The sequence below is a fragment of the Lissotriton helveticus genome, chromosome 6, assembly GCF_964261635.1.
Source record: "Lissotriton helveticus chromosome 6, aLisHel1.1, whole genome shotgun sequence".
NCBI lineage: Eukaryota > Metazoa > Chordata > Amphibia > Caudata > Salamandridae > Lissotriton > Lissotriton helveticus.
Genome location: NC_136067.1, coordinates 942,619,751 through 942,638,627, shown reverse-complemented (window position 1 = coordinate 942,638,627; position 18,877 = coordinate 942,619,751). Strand labels below are relative to the sequence as shown.

Sequence of the window (18,877 nt, the reverse complement as noted above, 5' to 3'; positions counted from 1 at the left end):
TTCACTGGCTGCATACAGAAGCACAAGTGCTTAAAGTCCATTAGATGTCTCATCTTCAAAGAGCGGCAGAGGAAGGAGGGTGATGTGTGTGAGTCTTCTGCAACCTCCAGTACAGTCTGATAGAAGGAACTGTGATGAAAACATCAGCTAAATATCTGAGAGAATGTACTTTCAAGCAACCTGCAAGATGATCGTGACCTCAGTTATATATAAATATATCTCAGACTATTAAGCTGAAATCTGGTTTCTGCTGGGGCATCGCAGAACAGGAGTGAGGAAAATGAATGTATTTTAGAACATCTTCCTCAGACTAAAATGAGGTCTTAAACTGATTTTTGAATTCTTTAAAATCTATCTTTAGGACATGTCCACATAATGGATGCCAATTCACTACATCAGTAGGTGAAGCCTAAGATACATCAGCCAACCCTTAACTAATAGATGACTTCTTACAGTTATGCTTTTTTCTGACTTTTTAACTCTCTACAAACTCCTATTTGATGCTGAGCAGCTACGCTGAAGACAGGAAGTGGAAACTTCGTTCAGTAAACTTGGCTGTAGCTAGTCTGCACATACATTCATTACCTCTCAGGCCATGGATAGCAAGTCAGTGCATGTCAATATTAACAGTTGCGACCACAGGTGCCACTAAGTCATATGTGCAACTAAAGAATGTGTTTTGAGTGCTACCATGACCTACACACTGTCTACTGCTGTAGCAGATCATGCTGGCCATTGAAGTCCTGCTTTATTGCTATTGTCATTCGTAACAGTCCAATAGCACTGGCGCAGGACTTTAATGACAGGTATGGCCTTTTGCTGCGGGCTATAATTTTGTTAAAATAAAGAGTTAGTACCAGCTTTCTGTCCTTCATGGTTAGGCAGATTCCAAAGACCATCTACTACCGTGGAATAGGTTAAAATTCTTCCTATTGATAAATTATATTACATGAAAAGATAACACGTTCTTGGTGGTGGTAACCTCTAAACAGCCATTGTGGGATTACTGAGCATGTGTGCTGCATGGAAGAATTATTTGATGTTGTTCTTGATTTTCTTTCCTGAATAAAAAAAGAAGGGGCAGAGTGGAAACTCAAGTAAACCAAAAAAGGGGGAGGCAGGCCCTAGAAGTGGATTCAGTTCCAGATCAAGGCCCATCCTCCACAAACCTCAAACAAGCTGTCACTCTTCCCAGAATAACAAAAAAACTGAACAATTCAGTTGAAGGGAAGCACACAGAAAGAAGAAATGATAAGTGGCGAAGATGGGCCAAGGAAGAGCAATACTCACCACAGGAAACTTGCCATTGTAAAGAGTGTGATGAGGTAGCTCATATGGTGGAGAAGTCCTAGGACCAGGCCAGTTTTCTAAGTAGGACTAGGGATTTATAGCCTGATAAAATATTGGAAGCTATGTAAAGGTTTAAAAAAATATGAAGAATCTGTGCAAATATATATTTTTTGGATCTGTTTGTATTCTTATGAGGAACACAGATGAATTGATTGCAAAGCTTACGGATGTGAATTATGGTTAGAAGGATGAAAAGAAGAAGTGTGCTAAGAGATATGTTTAACTGTGCTGGTAATGACCACAGTGAGATCTGACGTGCCAATTCCTATGTTATGAATTTACGGCTATCCGAGTCAAAATAAATGTCAAGTTACAGTTTACATTGAGTACAGACAGTGATAGCCACAGACTCATCTTGGATATTGACATGCAATTTTGATGTTGTTTAACATAATAAAGTGGGTAGTTGGGATGTTAAATCTGACCACTGCTTCTTGAATGTTATCCATTAATTGAAGTTTTAGGTTGGGAGGTCATCATAAAGAATGATGGTTTTCTGATTTGATATAATTTTCCTTATTTCAAATCGTAATATGGCTACAAGGGCAGGGAAACTGTCAATCTGAAATATATGAAGTAATATATTTGAGTTAATGGCTATTGTCTACACTCGACTAGTTTGCCTATATTATCCAAGGAGTATCCTAACTGGGAAAGAGTTTTTAGGCTCAGAAGTGGAGCGTCTATGAGTCATCATGGCAATGGACATTAATAGTTGAAGTTGTAATTTAATGTGCATAGGGACAACTAATCTGCTATTGGTCAGGGAACACGTAATTTGGTTGATCAGAGCTGGATGAGGATTCTATAGAAAATATGAATTGTGACATATTAGTACTTTCGGTGGGGATAAAGATTACTAAACTAGTTGAAGCTGAATGAGGTAGGGGGAGTGGCCATGGCCACTTGTGAGGCTATTAATGATTCTCATTACCAGTTTGTGGGAATACCTGAGCACACATGGTACATATCATTACCCTGGAGGGAGGTATTTACCACGTGTGGTAAATACCTCCTAATCTGACTTTTTATTCTGCAAATGAGGCATTACAGGCAGAATCGGTATTTTACATGGCAAATCAAAGAATGCTTTGACGTTTTTACAGGCCTTTTCCCCCAAAAATATTGTGAGGTTTAACCAGACAGCGTGCATTAGGGAAAAACTAGGAGGGTCTGATAATTATCGCACAACTCAAAATTCGATCCCCCCCCCGTGAACACGTGTTTGCAGAGGGATCCGAATTTGTCCAGAACTTGTAAGCAGGGCCAAGTGTTTTTAATGATTGTAGGAGCAAGAGGTGGCACTTGAAGGGTAAATGTGTTGCTCTTTGTTGAAGTAACTACTGATGAAATTGGGACTTTTCCCATTGCATTTCAGTCGTAAGCCCAACCTAATTTGTAATTGAACCGCCTGATGTAATCAAACAAAGGACAAGAAGACAACAGTAAAGTGTGCATGCTGACGTGCTTTCCTTCTGTCTGTAGAGGGTGGCACATACGTCTGTAATTACTAGGACACGGACCACACAGAAACAGACCTCATCACCTTCCTGATGACAGGGGCAAGAAGGTCAATGGAGTGTGCAGCTGAGACGGAAGTCAGCATAACTCCATGTCCTGTGATGTCTCTCCCCATACGTATGCTGTTGTGATTCATCTTGTAAATGCCTGGGGTATGGAGCTGTTGGTCCAAGAGTATGCAGAAGACAATAGTAGCTCCCTCATTGGAGAAAAGAATAGGCTTTTCTACTCTCGTTATCCTTTTTCTTTACTTTCATTAACAACCCATTCTTTCTTACGAGAGTATTTGTGCAGAGGGAGAAAATAAGAACGTACTGATGTTTCAGCATGGACACACAGAGCCTGATTCACAAAGGTAAACATACACTTTTATTTAAGTTTGCAATTTTTCCCTATTCACAAGTTACAAGTTATATCTTTACAACTGCGGATTTTGTAAGGAGACTCCCCCAAGAGTGCGGAGACTCCCCAGTAGTAAAGATACTACTCATAAAATACCTGTGTGAAGAGGAAAAAAAATCCTAAAAGTACATAAAATTGTAAGATTACCAATGTGAATCAGGCCCTAAGTTACAACCAGGGCATTAATTGGAATATCACATACTCTATGACTCTTAGTGAATTTACAGAGCAAAACCCTTGGCTTACACCTTAACTTCTCAAGAGCATTCCCCATCCTATTGAGGAAAAAAAGTAAAAGCCATTGAATGTAAACAGAAATCCATTAGCCCTGTGTCCTTTTTATTTTGCAGCGTGATTTTTTTCTGGATTCACATGCTGTGCAATATTTTGCCATCGGGTGGTTGGGTCCTGAAGCTGCTATCATGACCGAGACACAAGTGGTAGCAAAGGCAGTGCAGGTACAGCATCTGTTTCTCTTGCATGCATTAAATGACCTCCGTCAGAGCATTTAACAGCCCTTCTAAAAAAACTGTCTGCCAAACCTCCCATTGTATTTCTTTTATATAAGAAATTTTGAAAATACATACAAATAAAATACTGCTCTTGATTGTTTTGTTTCCCATTATTTCACTCATGATGGGTTTGGTTTAAAATAAAAATTCGATTTTTTCAACATTAGGAAAATTGCCTGCAGCTAAGTATTTGCATCATGCTTCCCAGGTTACAATTTAGCAAGTACTTTTATAACAGAAAATACAAGTTGGCATATAATATGTGCATATTCGCAAATAGAGATTGTTTAAACTCTATCCACCACAAACCTTGTCATGTTGTTATTGACAACAAGAGGTATGTAATCCATGACAGATACATATATGAAACGCTGTGCATCATCGATAACACTGAATATAGCATCCACGTCTGTGACTCTGTCATTAGGACAAAATGATTTGGGAGAATTCTGTGGAGACAAAATGCAAAACAAGAGAGCCATTGTTTAAGAAAAAGTCTCACTTTGATTTTTATTTAAAAGATTTAACATTGCAGTTATTTTCCAAGCATCATGATGGTGGATTAATAGTATACACAACGTTATATGTAGCAATGTTACCACAATAAGGAATTGAATATACCTACCATAAAATATGTGAGGTTTTCTTTTGTCTATTAGAATGTTATGACATAGACCATGTTTGCAGTACTAACCTGGTTATCCCATTCTGGATGGCAACTTTTGTTATGTCAGTTTTTCTAAAGTAGGAGAACCGTCTTTGTAAATAAATGTCATTCCTCTATGAATAGTCCTTTGTTGATCAATACAGAAACTAGTTTCCCATTTATTTAACTAACTAACAATTATGCTCTGGCTGGTATAAACATCTGAGGTGGTAAGCATAAAATGAGGACAAATGACGGTAAACAAGCACTGGCAAAGCCAATATGGGTTGGTTTTAAAAGGCTGCCCTATTGACTTTACCAATACTTTTTTGTAATAACGTGTGAGTATGTCTTAAGACACAAACACATGTGTGTCTGGCAAGGTTTTCTAATAAAGAAAACTAATTTCAAGATGGTGACCAATTCATAGACTTTCGCTATGCATGGATACACATGTGAAGTTACGCATGTGTCGTGATGAATGCTAGCACGACTTGTGACTCAGGTGGCCATTTTTAATATACTATTCTAACATGACAAATGCCCATGTTAAAATGGGAATTAAAATATCTAAAAAAAAAAGTAGATGTAAAGCAGAATGAAGAGTGTGAGTTGCCTGGCAGCTCCTTGCAGATAGATAGCTGATGGCAGCTTGTAATAAACAAACAAAAAAATCTTAACATTGGGGGCTAGATATAGAGAAAGATGGGCAGCATTGAGGAGAGAATGGATCAATTTAGAGCATGCCTGGATTAAATTAAATTAAAAAAAATAAACATTTTGCGTGTTTAGCAGGGTGAGGGTGGGCGGGCAGCATTAGGGAAAGTGGTGGGGGTTGAAAACAAGCACACAGTATAGCGAGTGGGAGCAGAGAAACACTTGCGCTCCCATAGCAGGCTAATTCAAACATTTTAAAAATAGTTCCTTTAAGTATGCACTGGAAAGATACAATTCATTTTTAACAGAACGCTGTGAAACTGAAATACTCATGGGTGTTACAAAAACACATGAATAGAGAGGAACATCATCAAATCAGGGGTGGACTACTGAGACAGGTAACAAAGCCATGGAGTCATGAACTTGGAGCTCACCCCACCCTGCTCTAAGTATGTACTATGTATTGGAAAAAACCGCTCTGAATACAGAGGGATAAAGCTGGCTGTAGCCTAGTTCAAAAAATTAAAAAAAATCTTCTAGTACTTACAAAAGACATGTCTGTGGAATTAGGAAATGATAAAATGAGATCAAAAGTAGAAAGATTGAAATTCGATGGGAGAAATATTGAGAACTGACAGGAAGAAAAAATAATGAATGTGTAATGAGGAACGAGGAACAGGAGGGTTTGAGGATCAAATATGAAAGTCTAGATGAAGAGCAAGGAGGATGAGAAGAAGTACAGATTGCAATCAAAATTATGGGATATAAAAAGTTTGAATAGAATTATCTGAGCATTACAAAGACAAAGTTGGAGACAAATATTAGAAACTATGAATAATGAAAATTAATTGAGGGATAGAGTCCTCAAGAAGTTGGAGCAGAATGTTAAAATTAGTGGAAAAACCAAGAAGACAAAAGAAAATTGGATGAGAAAATTGAGAGCAGGTTCGAAAAGAATTGCCAATTGACAGACAAAATAATCAATCTGATAGAGGCTTGATTCGAGGGATAAATGAATGTCACAAGTGAAATAGAGCAAAAGAAGAAAGAAAGAAAGATGAGGAGATAGATTGGTTGATGCAGGAGAATGGAAGCGGACAGGAAAACTGGGAAACAATTAAATACTGACAATAAAACTATATAGAATGAAAATAAGAGAAGACAAAAGAAGACCACCCAAGAACACAAACGGAGAAGGAAGAATATTGAGCATTTAATGAGGAAACAGAAGAGTGCACTATGGGGGATAAGAGTTACATAGGAAAGGACATGCCCAGAAAAAATAGCCAGCCATAGTAAAGTGTTTCAAGAGTGAGTCATTGCAGTGTTAGTAGTATTGTAAGTGCCAGAAAGCCCTGAAGTCAGATACAAAGGAGCATTCTATAATGTTAGGAAGAAATAGAAAAGCACATGGTAGACAAAAAACAGGATTTTTAAAGAGGAGCGATAAAGAAACAGACTTCAGGGAATAAAGGTTAAAGGACGAGACATGAAAGATAAGGAAGAAGAGGACTGTAGGGGAAGTTTGTATTTGAAGGGAAAGCAGTATGTGAGCTTGGAAAATCAAAGATAAGCCTTTAAAATCGACAACTTAGCGGAAAGAGGAAGAGTGGACTAAAACAAGGTGGGGGAACAGGAATTTTACAAGTAGATAGTATGAGTCTTGGAAAACAAATATGAGATAACTTTCAGAGGAACAGTGAAGAATGCACACAGGGAAAGGAGGCAATTAGTAGTAAACCTAGTGAAATTAAAAGAACAGGAATGGAAATAATGTGGAAGAAAAATATGGATTAAAAGAAGAGAGAGAAAGTTAAATTGATTATGTAGACAGGTCAAAAGAAGAATCTTATTTCTCCCTGTCTTGTTCTACTTAGCGATAGTGTAACCAATGAGTGCTGTCATCGAGAGTAAGAGCCTGATTTAAATCTTAGCAGACAGGTTACTCCGTCCCAACGGTGATGGATATCATGTCCGCTGAAATATAATACCATAGTATATACTATGGATTATATTTAGGCAGATGGATATTCCGTCACGGTTGTGACAGAGTAACCCATCCGCCGAGATCTAAATCAGGCCCTAAGTCAAGAGATTGGGAAGTTTATGAGAGAGATTAAAAGTTGGAGGATGGACAAGTGAAACCTTCTCACTGGTCAGACTGGATTGCAGAGGAAAAGAAGGAGAAATAAAGATGCAAGACCAGTATCTGGCTATTAAAAATGAGAGGAATGTCGCCTCTGTCACTTTGACTATACTACATTTCTTCTTTTATTAATAGACTATCAATATTAATGGGATTGACAAAGAGGTTGAGAAATGATGGTTTATCTTTCCAGAAATATCGGTAGGACCAATGTTGTGGAGAGCTGTGGAAACTAGGCAAAAATTATTTTAAAATATGATATTGGCCGTAGGCAGCCAGTGGGGTTTCTGAACATGGGAAGAGACAGATGCACGAGGGAGGAAACTTAAAGTAATACTGGCTGGTGAATTTTAACAGTTTGAAAACATTGACTTAGATTGGCACATCAACATATCTATAGAGAATTATCATAATATGGCATAATCCAGTCTGAAAGTGACTAGGGCATGAGTCTCTGATCTATGAGTGCCCAATAGAAATTCAAATATCTTTTTTTTAAAATTTCCATTAAAGAAAAATACATTGTTGTGACTCAATTCATATAAAAGGAGACAGATAAAGTGAGGATTTGGGTGCATTATAGGATATGGCTGTGTGGCTTTATCGTGGAGTACACCTGCAAATACCATCTTGGGTCCAGTCAGGCGTGTTTACTTAACCTTAGCTCAACCCTGGGTAGCTGAGGCTCAAACAGTTAGGCTTGGCAAAGGAACTTGGTGCAAAGCATTTAACAGCACCAAATAACGGAATAAGAAAGTCACACAGAAACAATTTATATATATATAGAGCATGTTTTAATGAATTCTTAGAGTCTCTAATAATCAAAAAACACCAGATGGTTTGGAAGATACAGAATTTTGAACAAATACATACTTTTAAATGCAACCACAAACAAACATTGGTCAACAAAAACTTTGCAAACTTTTGAAAAGTTCTAAATAGTTTAGTGACTCCAAACCGGCTTAGTGACCAAATCTGGCAGGGCGGAGGTCTAGGTTATGCTGGACAGTTGATGCAACAAATTGGGGTACCAACCTGCACACCTGTAGTGCAAAGTGTAGACAAAGTGTGCTGATGTAATCAGTTTGTTCAAAGCATGCTGCTGTGTGCTTAGCTGTGTCCAGCCTAAATAGACCTGTGATACAATAATGTAAAAATGAGGTGCGGAGATCTCCGTACCTGTCACTCAGCGCACTGTTGTAGTGTCCCTAAGGCTTCTACCAAGTTTTATAAAAGTATAACCAATCACAATGTTTACCGTATTGACCAACAACATAACCATTTTATTCATTGCTTCTTTTTGTGAATTACACAATCTTCTTCAGTGTCTTTATATCAATCTAAACATAAGTCTGAATATGAATTGAAAGTAAATACAATCTATATGCAAATCATATGTTCAGCCTCAATTTGTTTTGAACTTCTAACATATGTTAACCAAAACCCAATGCATTTCGGGTACAACCCTTCATCAGGGGCATAGCATTACAAAATCATGAATTTCTGTACATGTGATTTCAAATCTTTTAAAATTCTTGTAGCCACCAGCTGAAACAAATGGAAAAAGTAAAAATCAATATGAGTGAAATGCAAAGCAGTATCCGTTCTTGCTGCCACTATCATGCATGTGTGGTGAATTAAAGAACCTCTTAACCAAAACTATATCAATGTAAAAAAGAGAAATAAAGGGTACAAAACGTGCAAAAACTCAAAGACCTTAGACCCAAGGCTATGTAGAAGTGAGAATGAAAGTGAAGGAACGTGCCGGTAATCATGAATAAAAAATGAATAAAAAAACGAGTCTAAAATAATAAAAAGTGAGCATGAGGTGTGACAGTATACTGTCTTGCCGGTTAGAAAGAAGTCTGTATTTTTGGGTCTATGCACTGCGTGACAAGATGTCACAGGAGACATTCTCACCCGCTAAAGAAAGTTAAAATACTGAAACCTGTGTGCTCAGTAAAAGATGAATAACCCAGTGCCTTAACGTGCCTGTGGGTTGAGTCATACCTTTAAAATCTTGAAGGGATATCACTGTAAAACCGTGTCCCCCTCAGGGCGTATTTCTTCCTGAGTAAACAAAAACAGGCCCAACTCATGTGAAAATCGTTTCGTGAAAACTATTATAGAGACAAGCTAGTCTCATATAGTAAACAGGTTTTACCTGTGCCACTGATTCTACGACAAATCATTCTGGGGGCGAAATTGACTGTCATGCGTAATCTAAGAACAAGGGACATCAACAGTCATAAACGACTTGAACGGCAACTGAAAGACAACCTAGTCTGTGGTGTTGTACGTTTCTCCTGCTTACCGATTGTATATGAGGCTCTGAGGTGAACGATAATCTCCGATTCAGCCGTGTTGCTGAGCCGCAAAGACGCCAGAATTTGAATGTTTGCGTAACGTCTCTAAGCGTCACCTAATCTTGGCGCATGCTCAATGTTCTAAAAGGTGTACACACCTGTTTTGCCTGGTTTGAACAAACGTAATCTATATTTAGGCTCCTGCGCGCTAGCGCTAGTTCTGACACACTTGAGGTACCCTCGGCACTCTAACTATTATCAATGACCATATCCTAGCGCTTAGCCAAACTTCCATGTGAAAGTGAGCCAACTGCGGCTGAAAACATATACTGACCGGTGAAATCCTTTCCTTACAAAAGGTGGAACAAACTTAGAATGTCTAAGGGTGCGTGAAACTGCTGTATTTACAAATATGCAACAATCTACAAATCTGTGATGCATGCCAGTGGAGGTTTTTTTGATAAGCCCCAGAGAATGAAAAGTGAGTACGACAAGAGCTGCGATAACAGGAAGTTGATCACACCATACCTGGAATAAAATGTGAGTGATAGTGCGAGCAAGTGCAGGTGTACAAAAACATGATACCACGAGTACAAAATGTAAAAAACACTACCATAGTAATGAAAACATCTGATATACATGAAGATAATACCACTGGATAAAATCTACCATTGGTTACAAAAAACATAGCCTCTCATAATGATTGTTTACTTCTTTTGGAAAGATGATGTCAAGAAATGTTATCCAAAATGTTTCTTGTTGGGATAACCTAGTGTTCGTGTCAATGCTGCCTTTGTGTATTATGTGTTTCAAAATGATAAATCTAAGTTGTGGAATAGTGTGTGTCATGTCTATCCAATGTGTTGCTAGGTAAGAGTGTCTGTTCTTATTGCGTATCATACTTTTATGTTCAATGATACAGGTTTTGATTTTTCGTGAAGTTCTCCCCATGTAGACAAGTTCACATGGGCATCGTATGGCGTATACGTCACTTTTGGTGTTGCAATCTGAGGTGTGTTTCAGTTTGGATGATGAAAAATATTTTCAAGCATAACATTTCCACATTGTCCACAGTTGAAACATTTTCTCATCCCCTTGAATCCTGAGGTCAATTGTATAGTTTTGGTTTCAAAAGCTGTCGGAACGGGTCCATGAATAGTTCCTGGAAATCCGGCTCCTGTTCCACAATTTCCCATCTCTTTCTTATGAACGTCTTTAATTTTTTGGCTTCCACAGAATGTTTCATCACAAATACTTCACATTTTTGTTTTTCGGTTTGTTGATAAGAAGATCTTCAAGTTTTTCATTTCCACAATAGACCTGGCTTTTTCCAAAATCTCAGCTGGATTTTCCCGTTGGCGATATCTCTCCACTTGATCTTGAATTAATATCTTAGATTCAGCAGTGTTCGAAGAAATTATTTTTATTCTAATGAACTGAGAAACCGGGAGATGTCTTTTTAATGAAACCGGATGGAGATTGGAAAAGTGTTAAGCATTGTTTTTATCAGTGGGTTTACGCTATACCGAAGTTTCTAAACCTGTCACTGTATTCCTTATTTCGATATCCAAAAATGTAATCTTATGTGCTTGAATGTTGTATGTAAATTGTATGCGTGAGTTGCATTGATTGAGTTGTAGAATGTTGTGCTCCAGTACTGTTCGATTCCCTTGCCATAGTATCAAAATGTCGTCAATGTATCTCATATTCATGACTAAGTGTTTGTCATTGCTCGTTGTTCAAAATTTATTTATCTTCAAAATATGCCATGTAGGTGTTCGCATATGAAGGTGCTCCAGGAAAGCCCATGGAAGTGCCAGTTTGTTGTAAGAAGAAATTATCATCCCAAGTAAAGTAACTGTGATACAATGAAAATTCTAGTTGTTCCAACAAAAAAATTCCACTCACTTGTTCAGATTGACTGTTGAGTATTCGCCATTCCACTGCTTCTATCCCCTCACCTTGAGGGATTGAAGGATAAAGTGCCACCACATCTATTGTACAAAGTAAGGTGTCGTCATTGAATTTATGTTTCATGCTTTGCAATTTGATTAGACAATCTGTGGTGTCTTTTACATAAGAACGCCATGTTTGAACCAGTGGTTGTAGATAAAAGGCAATGTATTGGCCAATGGATTCATGTATCGAGCCACATCCCGTGACAATAGGACGGAATGGGGGATTTACAGCGTTTTCATGCATCTTGGGCAGCATATACAAATGGGGTATTTGTGGATTTGAGGGTTGTAAAAATCGCTTGGAAGTATCAGTAATCCATCCCATCTCTTGTGCATGACTTAGAATGTGTTCCAAGATAGTCATGAATTCCTTCGTGGGATCAGATGGTAACTGAATGTAAGTGTCGGAGTTGAGTACATGATCATTGACTTTCAGATCATAGAATTCTTTGTCCATTACTACAATGGCTCCTCTCTTGTCTGCAGGTTAAAACATTAGACTGGTATCCGAGCTCAGAGATCTTAGTATCTTCTGTTCCTGTGATGTTAAATTCTTGTGTTTCGGATGTTGATATTGAATACCCTGGATGTCCTTTTTAACAAGTAATTCAAAGGTGTCTAAAGTTTTATGCGAAATGGGTGCCATGAAATTGCTTTTCTGACGAAATCTCTCCTGTGGCTGGGTAGGTATTTGTGTGTTGGAACAGGAATGGAAAACCCACCTCAATCGCAGTTTCCGCATGAACTTAAATAGCCCAATCTCAGATTCCAAAGCATTTGAAGTATACGAAGGAATAAAGGACATTCCTTTGCTCAATACTGCGGTTTCCTCAGGTTTCAAAACCCTGTGCGAGATATTCATCATAAGGTTACTGTCTTCTTCAGGTTGCGCTGTGGTCTGGATGATTCTGTGTTTTTTTTTGCCTTTTCCCCTTCTTCTCCGTTGCCTCGTGGAGGATCTCCTTTGTCCAGTGGGTGGTTTGTTGACCGGCCCTGTTCTAAAATAGACTGCTTACTGCTAGTTGAGGGTCCTTCACCTTTGTGGGTTCTTGGAGTGTGTTCCTGCATAGTAGGTGCAGGAAGTCTCTGAAGGGATGTTATGTTATGTTATGATATGTTAAAATGAATTTGTAAAGCGCATGTACACCGGGGTGGTTTCATGGCGCTACTTTGATTGATACCCAAGTCCTGGAAAGTTATTCAAAAAGCCTGTTGGAATAGACAAGTCTTAAGGAGGCTCCTGAAGCCAATGAGATTGGTACAGAAGCGAATTACAGAGGGGAGGGAGTTCCAAAACATGGGGGTTAAAATAGCAAACCTTGCACCACCAGTGTGCTTCAATTTAAAAGAGGGGAGAGACAGAAGTTGCTTGTGGGCTGAGCGGAGATTGCGTGTGGGGGCGCACTGGTTAATCAAGTTGCTCACAAATTTAGTGCTTCTTCCATTGAGTGATTTAAAGATAAGACACCCAACCTTGAAGGCACAGCGTTGAACAACCGGAAGCCAATGTAATTTCCTTAGAAGAGGAGTGACATGGTAGTGACTAGGTTGATGAACAATCAGATGTGCGGCCTCATTTTGTACCTTCTGCAGATTTTTGATTGGTAAATGGGGATGCCAAAGTATAGCGTATTGGCATAGTCAACATGGGACATAACCATGGCGATAATCACCTGAATCCGAGTTTCATGGGTAAGAAATCTGCAGATCTTTTTTATTTTCCTGAGTTGGATAAAACAGGTGGAGATCACAGACACAATCTGAGGCTTCATAGTGAGGTCCTGACTAATTATTACCCTAAGGCTCTTGGCCGAGCTGGATGGAGAAGGGGACTGGCTCAGCTCCCAGGGCTAGAAGTGCGGGCCCCAGGGGTTTTTAAAGGTACCACCTGTTAAAACCAACTCTGTCTTATCCGGATTAAGTTTTAGATGGTTGCTGTTCATCCAATGACTAATGAACAGCATGGTAGCCTGAAAGGCATGGACTGACTACAGGGAATTGCTGATAGAAAAGATACGTTGAAAATCATCTGCGTAATTAAATGTACAGACTTGATGCTCTTTCAGGGCTCGGACAAGAGGGAGAAGGTAAAGATTGAACAAGAGGGGGGAAAGTGAGGAGCCCTGTTGGACTCCGCATTAAATTCTGATTCTGGGGGCAGTAAACTGGGCAGTACAGACTGCCTGGGGCTGATTTTCCAAAAAGGAGCTGATCCAGCCCACAGCAGTTCCCGAAATTCCCGCGTCCCTCACCCGGTCAACCAAAAGATTATGGTCTACTGTGTCAAAGGCGGCGGAAAGATCAAGCAAGACAAGAGCCTGCGAGGAACCACCATCGACCTCACTACGAAGAGTATCCAACACTGTAACGATCAGCGCCTCAGTGACGTGAGCTGGGCCGAAACCTGCTTGGTGGGGATCAAGAAATTCAGATTCCTCCAGGAAATCAGTAAGGCATCTCATAACGTAAGCTTCCAAGACCTTAGCTAGGTTAGGAAGAAGGGAGATTTGACGTTAGTTTGTTAAAATTAACGGATCAGTGCCCACCTTCTTCAAAAGGGGGACACCGATTGCCTCCTTAAAAGTTGCAGGAACAATGCCCTGGGACAGCGACTCATTTAAGAGATTGAGGGCTGGACTGGGGAGGGCAGTGAATATTTCTTTCAAGATGCTAGGAGGGCAGCAGTCAGTGGGGAAACCAGATTTAACTTCAGAGAGAAGGTCCACAAAGGTGTGCTCACTAATTGTAGGGAATTGCGTAAAGGTGCTATGATTTCGGGTAGTACAAGAACTAAAATCCAGATTTTGGCAGGCTGGAATACTGGACTTGATTTTTTTAATTTTATCAATAAAGAAAAGATTCAATAAGTTGCAAAAAGTTTGGAAGGGAGTAGGCTTGATCGAGATTCTATCAGGGTTAGACAACTCATTCACAATGGAGAAAATCTCCTTTGAACGATTGGTTGCAGACAGGATTTTAGAAGAAAAGTATGCCACTTTGGCAGTCAGAATCGACTTTTTATATGTTTTCAAGATGTTCAGGTAAGACCATTTATCTTCAGGTAGATAATTACTTTCTTTCCAATTGGTGCAAAGATAGTTTTTGATTTTTCAGATCGGTGGAAAACCATTTCTAAGCGTCATGGCGACGACTGGCGTGGCTCTTCCTAGGAGGCACAAACGTATCGCTAGCAGCCAGTAACCAAGTAGTTAACTGTACATCAGCCAAGTTAATAGAAGAGTTAAAGAGACGGGAGTTAGCAAGTGAGTCAAGAAATAAGAGTTTCTCAATCTTATTCCAATTTCTGCATGTACCCCCTCCTGAAACGGGGGTTTTGGTCGAAAGGTTATCGTGAATAGTGAATTTGATTACATGGTGATCTGACCATGTGCACGGTGAGACTGATACAGGGGACATTCTGATGTTAGCTGTCCAGACCTGATCAAGGGGTATTTCCCTTGAAATGTGTGGCGGAGGACACCTGTTGTATAAGGTTCAGCCCTGTAAGTAGCTCGGAAAGTTCCGCCGATTGGGGGCCGCCAGATTTTTCATTGGCCCAGTAATTAAATCACCAATCAGCAGAATTTTCCCATAGTTAGTAACTAAGTGCTATACCTGTTCGCCCAAAGGATGAGGGAAAAGGGGCATCCTCTGAGGAGGCCTATAGAGCAGAACTCATACTAAAGGGGGAGTATCAGATTCTAATTCTAATTTTACCACCAGATTATCTCAATCCAATCCAATCCAAAAATTCTTTATTTCGGCCACATAGGCCATAAAAGATGCAGTAAAAATACATACAGATAAAAGACAATATGTACAATAAAACCAACTGGTCCTGCAGTGTTGGAAAATACAGGGTAAAATGGATTAACCAGACATTTTCTTCCTTATTAACCATGCTGCCATTAAGAATTTGGAAACCGCAAACACAATGTGGCCCAGGGTATTAGTTTTCATAACCCTGTAGGCCTGTAAATAATTCCTGAAGCCCAGGTTCCGACATAGTGGGGCTAACCAGCGCCTCCTCGGGCTCCGATAGACATGGCAACTGAACATTATGTGCAAATCGTCTTCATCCTTAACTTTACAGCATGGGCAGAGCTTGTCACCCCCTGTCAACCATTTATAGGTGAAGACTTTAGTAGGGAGCGTACCAAACCTCCATTGCAGGAACAATTTCCTCGCCAAAAGAGGATAAATAAAATCCATAAAAGGTTCAAAGGCATAAGAATTTTTGGATACTATAAAACGACCCGTCAGGGTGCCACTGTCATAGGCATTGTCCATATCAGCCAGGCTTTTGTTCTTGTAGAGTTGTGCGAGGTTTTTGCGCGATATCCTTCTACATCCCTGGGCTGGGTCATCCCATAGGTCTGGCAGCTTCAGGCTAGAACATTCCGACCTGATGAATGCCAGCCAAGGGATCTTGCCATTAACATCCAACCTCATGACGTGTGTAAGGTCCTGCCTGTAGTGGTGCAGTTCCTCGGTAGTCCATACCCGGTGCCAGAACTTCACGGGTTTCGACCGTAGATCCTCTGCAATTGACGGAAGGCCCAAGTCAAGTCAAGTCTTAAGGGGAGGAGTGGTGTGCCTTGCGGGAGAGCAAGTAAGCGTCTGAGGAAGCAATTTTCCACCCCTGCCATGACCTTCCCAGCTTTATGCCCCCACAGCTCACTGCCATACGAGGCAGCTGCCTTCACCTGAGTCCTGTACATTTCCAGGGCCGGACTAACAGGCTTGAAGGTGGACTTATTGGACACCCTCAAGAGTGCACCCGATAGCTGGGAAAGTTTCACCCTGGATCTTGCTACCTGGGAGTCCCATGTCAGATTTTCTTGAAGTGAAACCCCCAGATATATAAAGGTAGAGACCCTTTCAAGGCTAGTTGCCCCCAGTTTTGGGTTGGGTCTGGTCTTGGTGGGAGGGTTGAAGATCATGAACTTAGTTTTTTCCGTGTTCACCTCCAACCCATGTTGTCGACAGAATTGACCAAAACCATCCACAATCCTCTGGATCCCCATGGGTGATTTGGAGAGAAGGAGGGTGTCATCGGCGAACATTATTGCCGGGACCCTCCTTCCTGCCAAAACCGGGGCGTCATTGTCCTCAACAGCGTCAAGATGTTGAATGACGCTGTTAATGTACAGACAGAACAGTGTTGGAGCCAAAACACAGCCCTGTCTGACACCTCGGCGGACCGGGAATTTACCCGAGGGCTTACCATCCCTCCCACACCTTACTACCGCAAAGTTGTTCTCATGCAGCCTAATGATGATTCTAAGGAGGTGGGGGGGAACTCCTAGCTTCTGCAAAACCTCCCATAACTTCCCCCTCGGGACCAGGTCGAAGGCTGACCTCAGGTCCACGAAGACCATGTACAGTCGACCTCCCCCTAGCGTGACCGTCTTCCAATACAGGAGAAGGAGGCGAAAAATTTGGTCCATGGTCGACGTGTTCTTCCTGAAGCCAGCCTGAAGGGGGCTCATGATGTCATTGTCCTCGACCCAGTCTAGGAGATGGTCCAAAATAAGGCGCGCAAAAAGCTTTTGGGGCACATCTATCAGGCTTATAGGCCTGTAATTAGAGGGGAGCAGAGTAGAACCCTTCTTATGGATGGGTACAATCTCTGCCCCCAACCACGACCCAGGGATCGCCATACCTCCAAGAATGGCGTTGAAAAGAATGAGAAGGTAAGGGCCCCAGATGTCCGGGTGGTGCCTAAATAGATCCCCGGGTAGCCTGTCCAGTCCTGGCGCCTTCCCCACTGCTAAGCACTCGAGGGCATGCTCCACTTCCCCCAGGGATAGATCCATTCCAAGCTCCTGAGTACCCAAGGGCAGTTGCAGCTCTGCGGCCGGGCAGGAACTAGTATCTTGGTAGAGAGCCCCAAAGTGAGCCTCCCAGACTGCGGGGGCTATATTAGGCTCAATCGCTTTGCTGAGTTCCCCAGTCCCATTGTTCACTAGGGCCCAAAATTTCCGGGAGTCCCTCACTTTAAGGGCACCATAGAGATCCTGCCAATGGGTCCAGTCCCACTCGGACCTTGCAGCCGCCAGTACTGCTTTGTGGTGCTTCCTAAGGTCACGTACATTGGCCTTGTCTGAGCCCTCTTTTATTGCTGCAATGAGCTCAGATTTTGCTGCCCTGCAATCTTGGGTATACCAGGAGGGAACAACGGTCCTTTTCTTCCGGGTTGGAACCTCCGGGTGGAGAACCTCAGCCAGGTCCCTCACTAGATCCTGGTGGATATTTCCCAGTTTCTCGTAATAATTTGGAGTTATTGGATCATTCAATAGAACATCCACCTCCATGAAGCTGGGTAATGCCAGCTCATATAGTTTCTTAATGGACTCTTCCGAGCTCACCAGCTTTCCCCACTTGACCCGGCGCCTGTTTGTGGTCAGGGACAAACCCCCCAGATCATCCCCTTGGCCAACTGGGGATGGGTCCGTCTTGAGCAGAGGGCACAGGATATTTAGGCAAAGGGCATTGTGGTCGCTGTCTGACCTCTTAATTACCCTAAAGTCAAGCACTTTGGGCCAAAGTGAGATGTCCACCATGATGTAATCTAGCCTCGACTCGTGGCCCCTCCTGTTGAAAGTACACACCGAGGGGGTATCGGACGGGGTACGACCATTACACGCCCTCAGTGCGCAGTTCAAGGTAAGGGACATGAGCTGTAGTGCTAGAGGGGACCAGGCCTTAGGGTGAGGAGAAGATGAGGGTGGGACCCCCCAATGGTCATCCTCGGCCGTAAGGACACCATCCAGTAGACCTTCCAGAGGTTCAAAGTGGCAGTTGAAGTCTCCTCCAAGCACCACCTTGAGGTCACCCGGGAGTTGGCCCAAAAATGAGGCCAGATCGTTTAGGGTAGGTGATTCATTTGGCGAGGCCACTGGACGCGAGTAGACGTTGACAATGGCCCACGAGGATTTGTCAGGCCAAGTGAGCCGCACACACTGGATGTCCTGCGAACATGTATGAACTTGCTCCGCCTGGCACCCAGTGTGACTCGCAATCCAGATTGCCAAGCCACCAGATGGCCTCCCCCTCCCCGCCCATTTGGCAGGGATTTCGAATACTTCAAACCCTCTCCTGGACTGAGCGGCCCTCGCCCAGGTCTCCTGGAAGAGGAGTATATCACATCCACCTACCAGGGAGTCCCATTCAGGAGAGCCTTCCTTATTCGCAATTCCTGCCACATTCCAGGAGAGGATTCTCAATCCTGGATCAAGTGGCAGGGTGCCCTGAGCTCCAGGAGGAGGTTGCTGGATGACCGTGTGTGAACCAGCGACAGGGGAACCAAATCCACAGACAGCGATGGCTGCAGGGCCTGCCCGCTCCACTGCCCCTGTCTGGAGAGTATGAGCAGA

At 41.8% G+C, this 18,877-nt stretch overlaps 1 protein-coding gene across 1 annotated transcript in view; it reads right to left on the bottom strand.

The window, feature by feature from the left end:
• Nucleotides 1-18,877, bottom strand: part of PLD5 (phospholipase D family member 5) — a 1,381,847-nt gene that overhangs the window by 378,239 nt on the left and 984,731 nt on the right. The window contains exon 7 of the mRNA XM_078646903.1: nt 4,095-4,234. Coding sequence (XP_078503029.1) covers nt 4,095-4,234 — 140 coding nt within the window. The remainder of the gene's footprint in view (nt 1-4,094; nt 4,235-18,877) is intronic.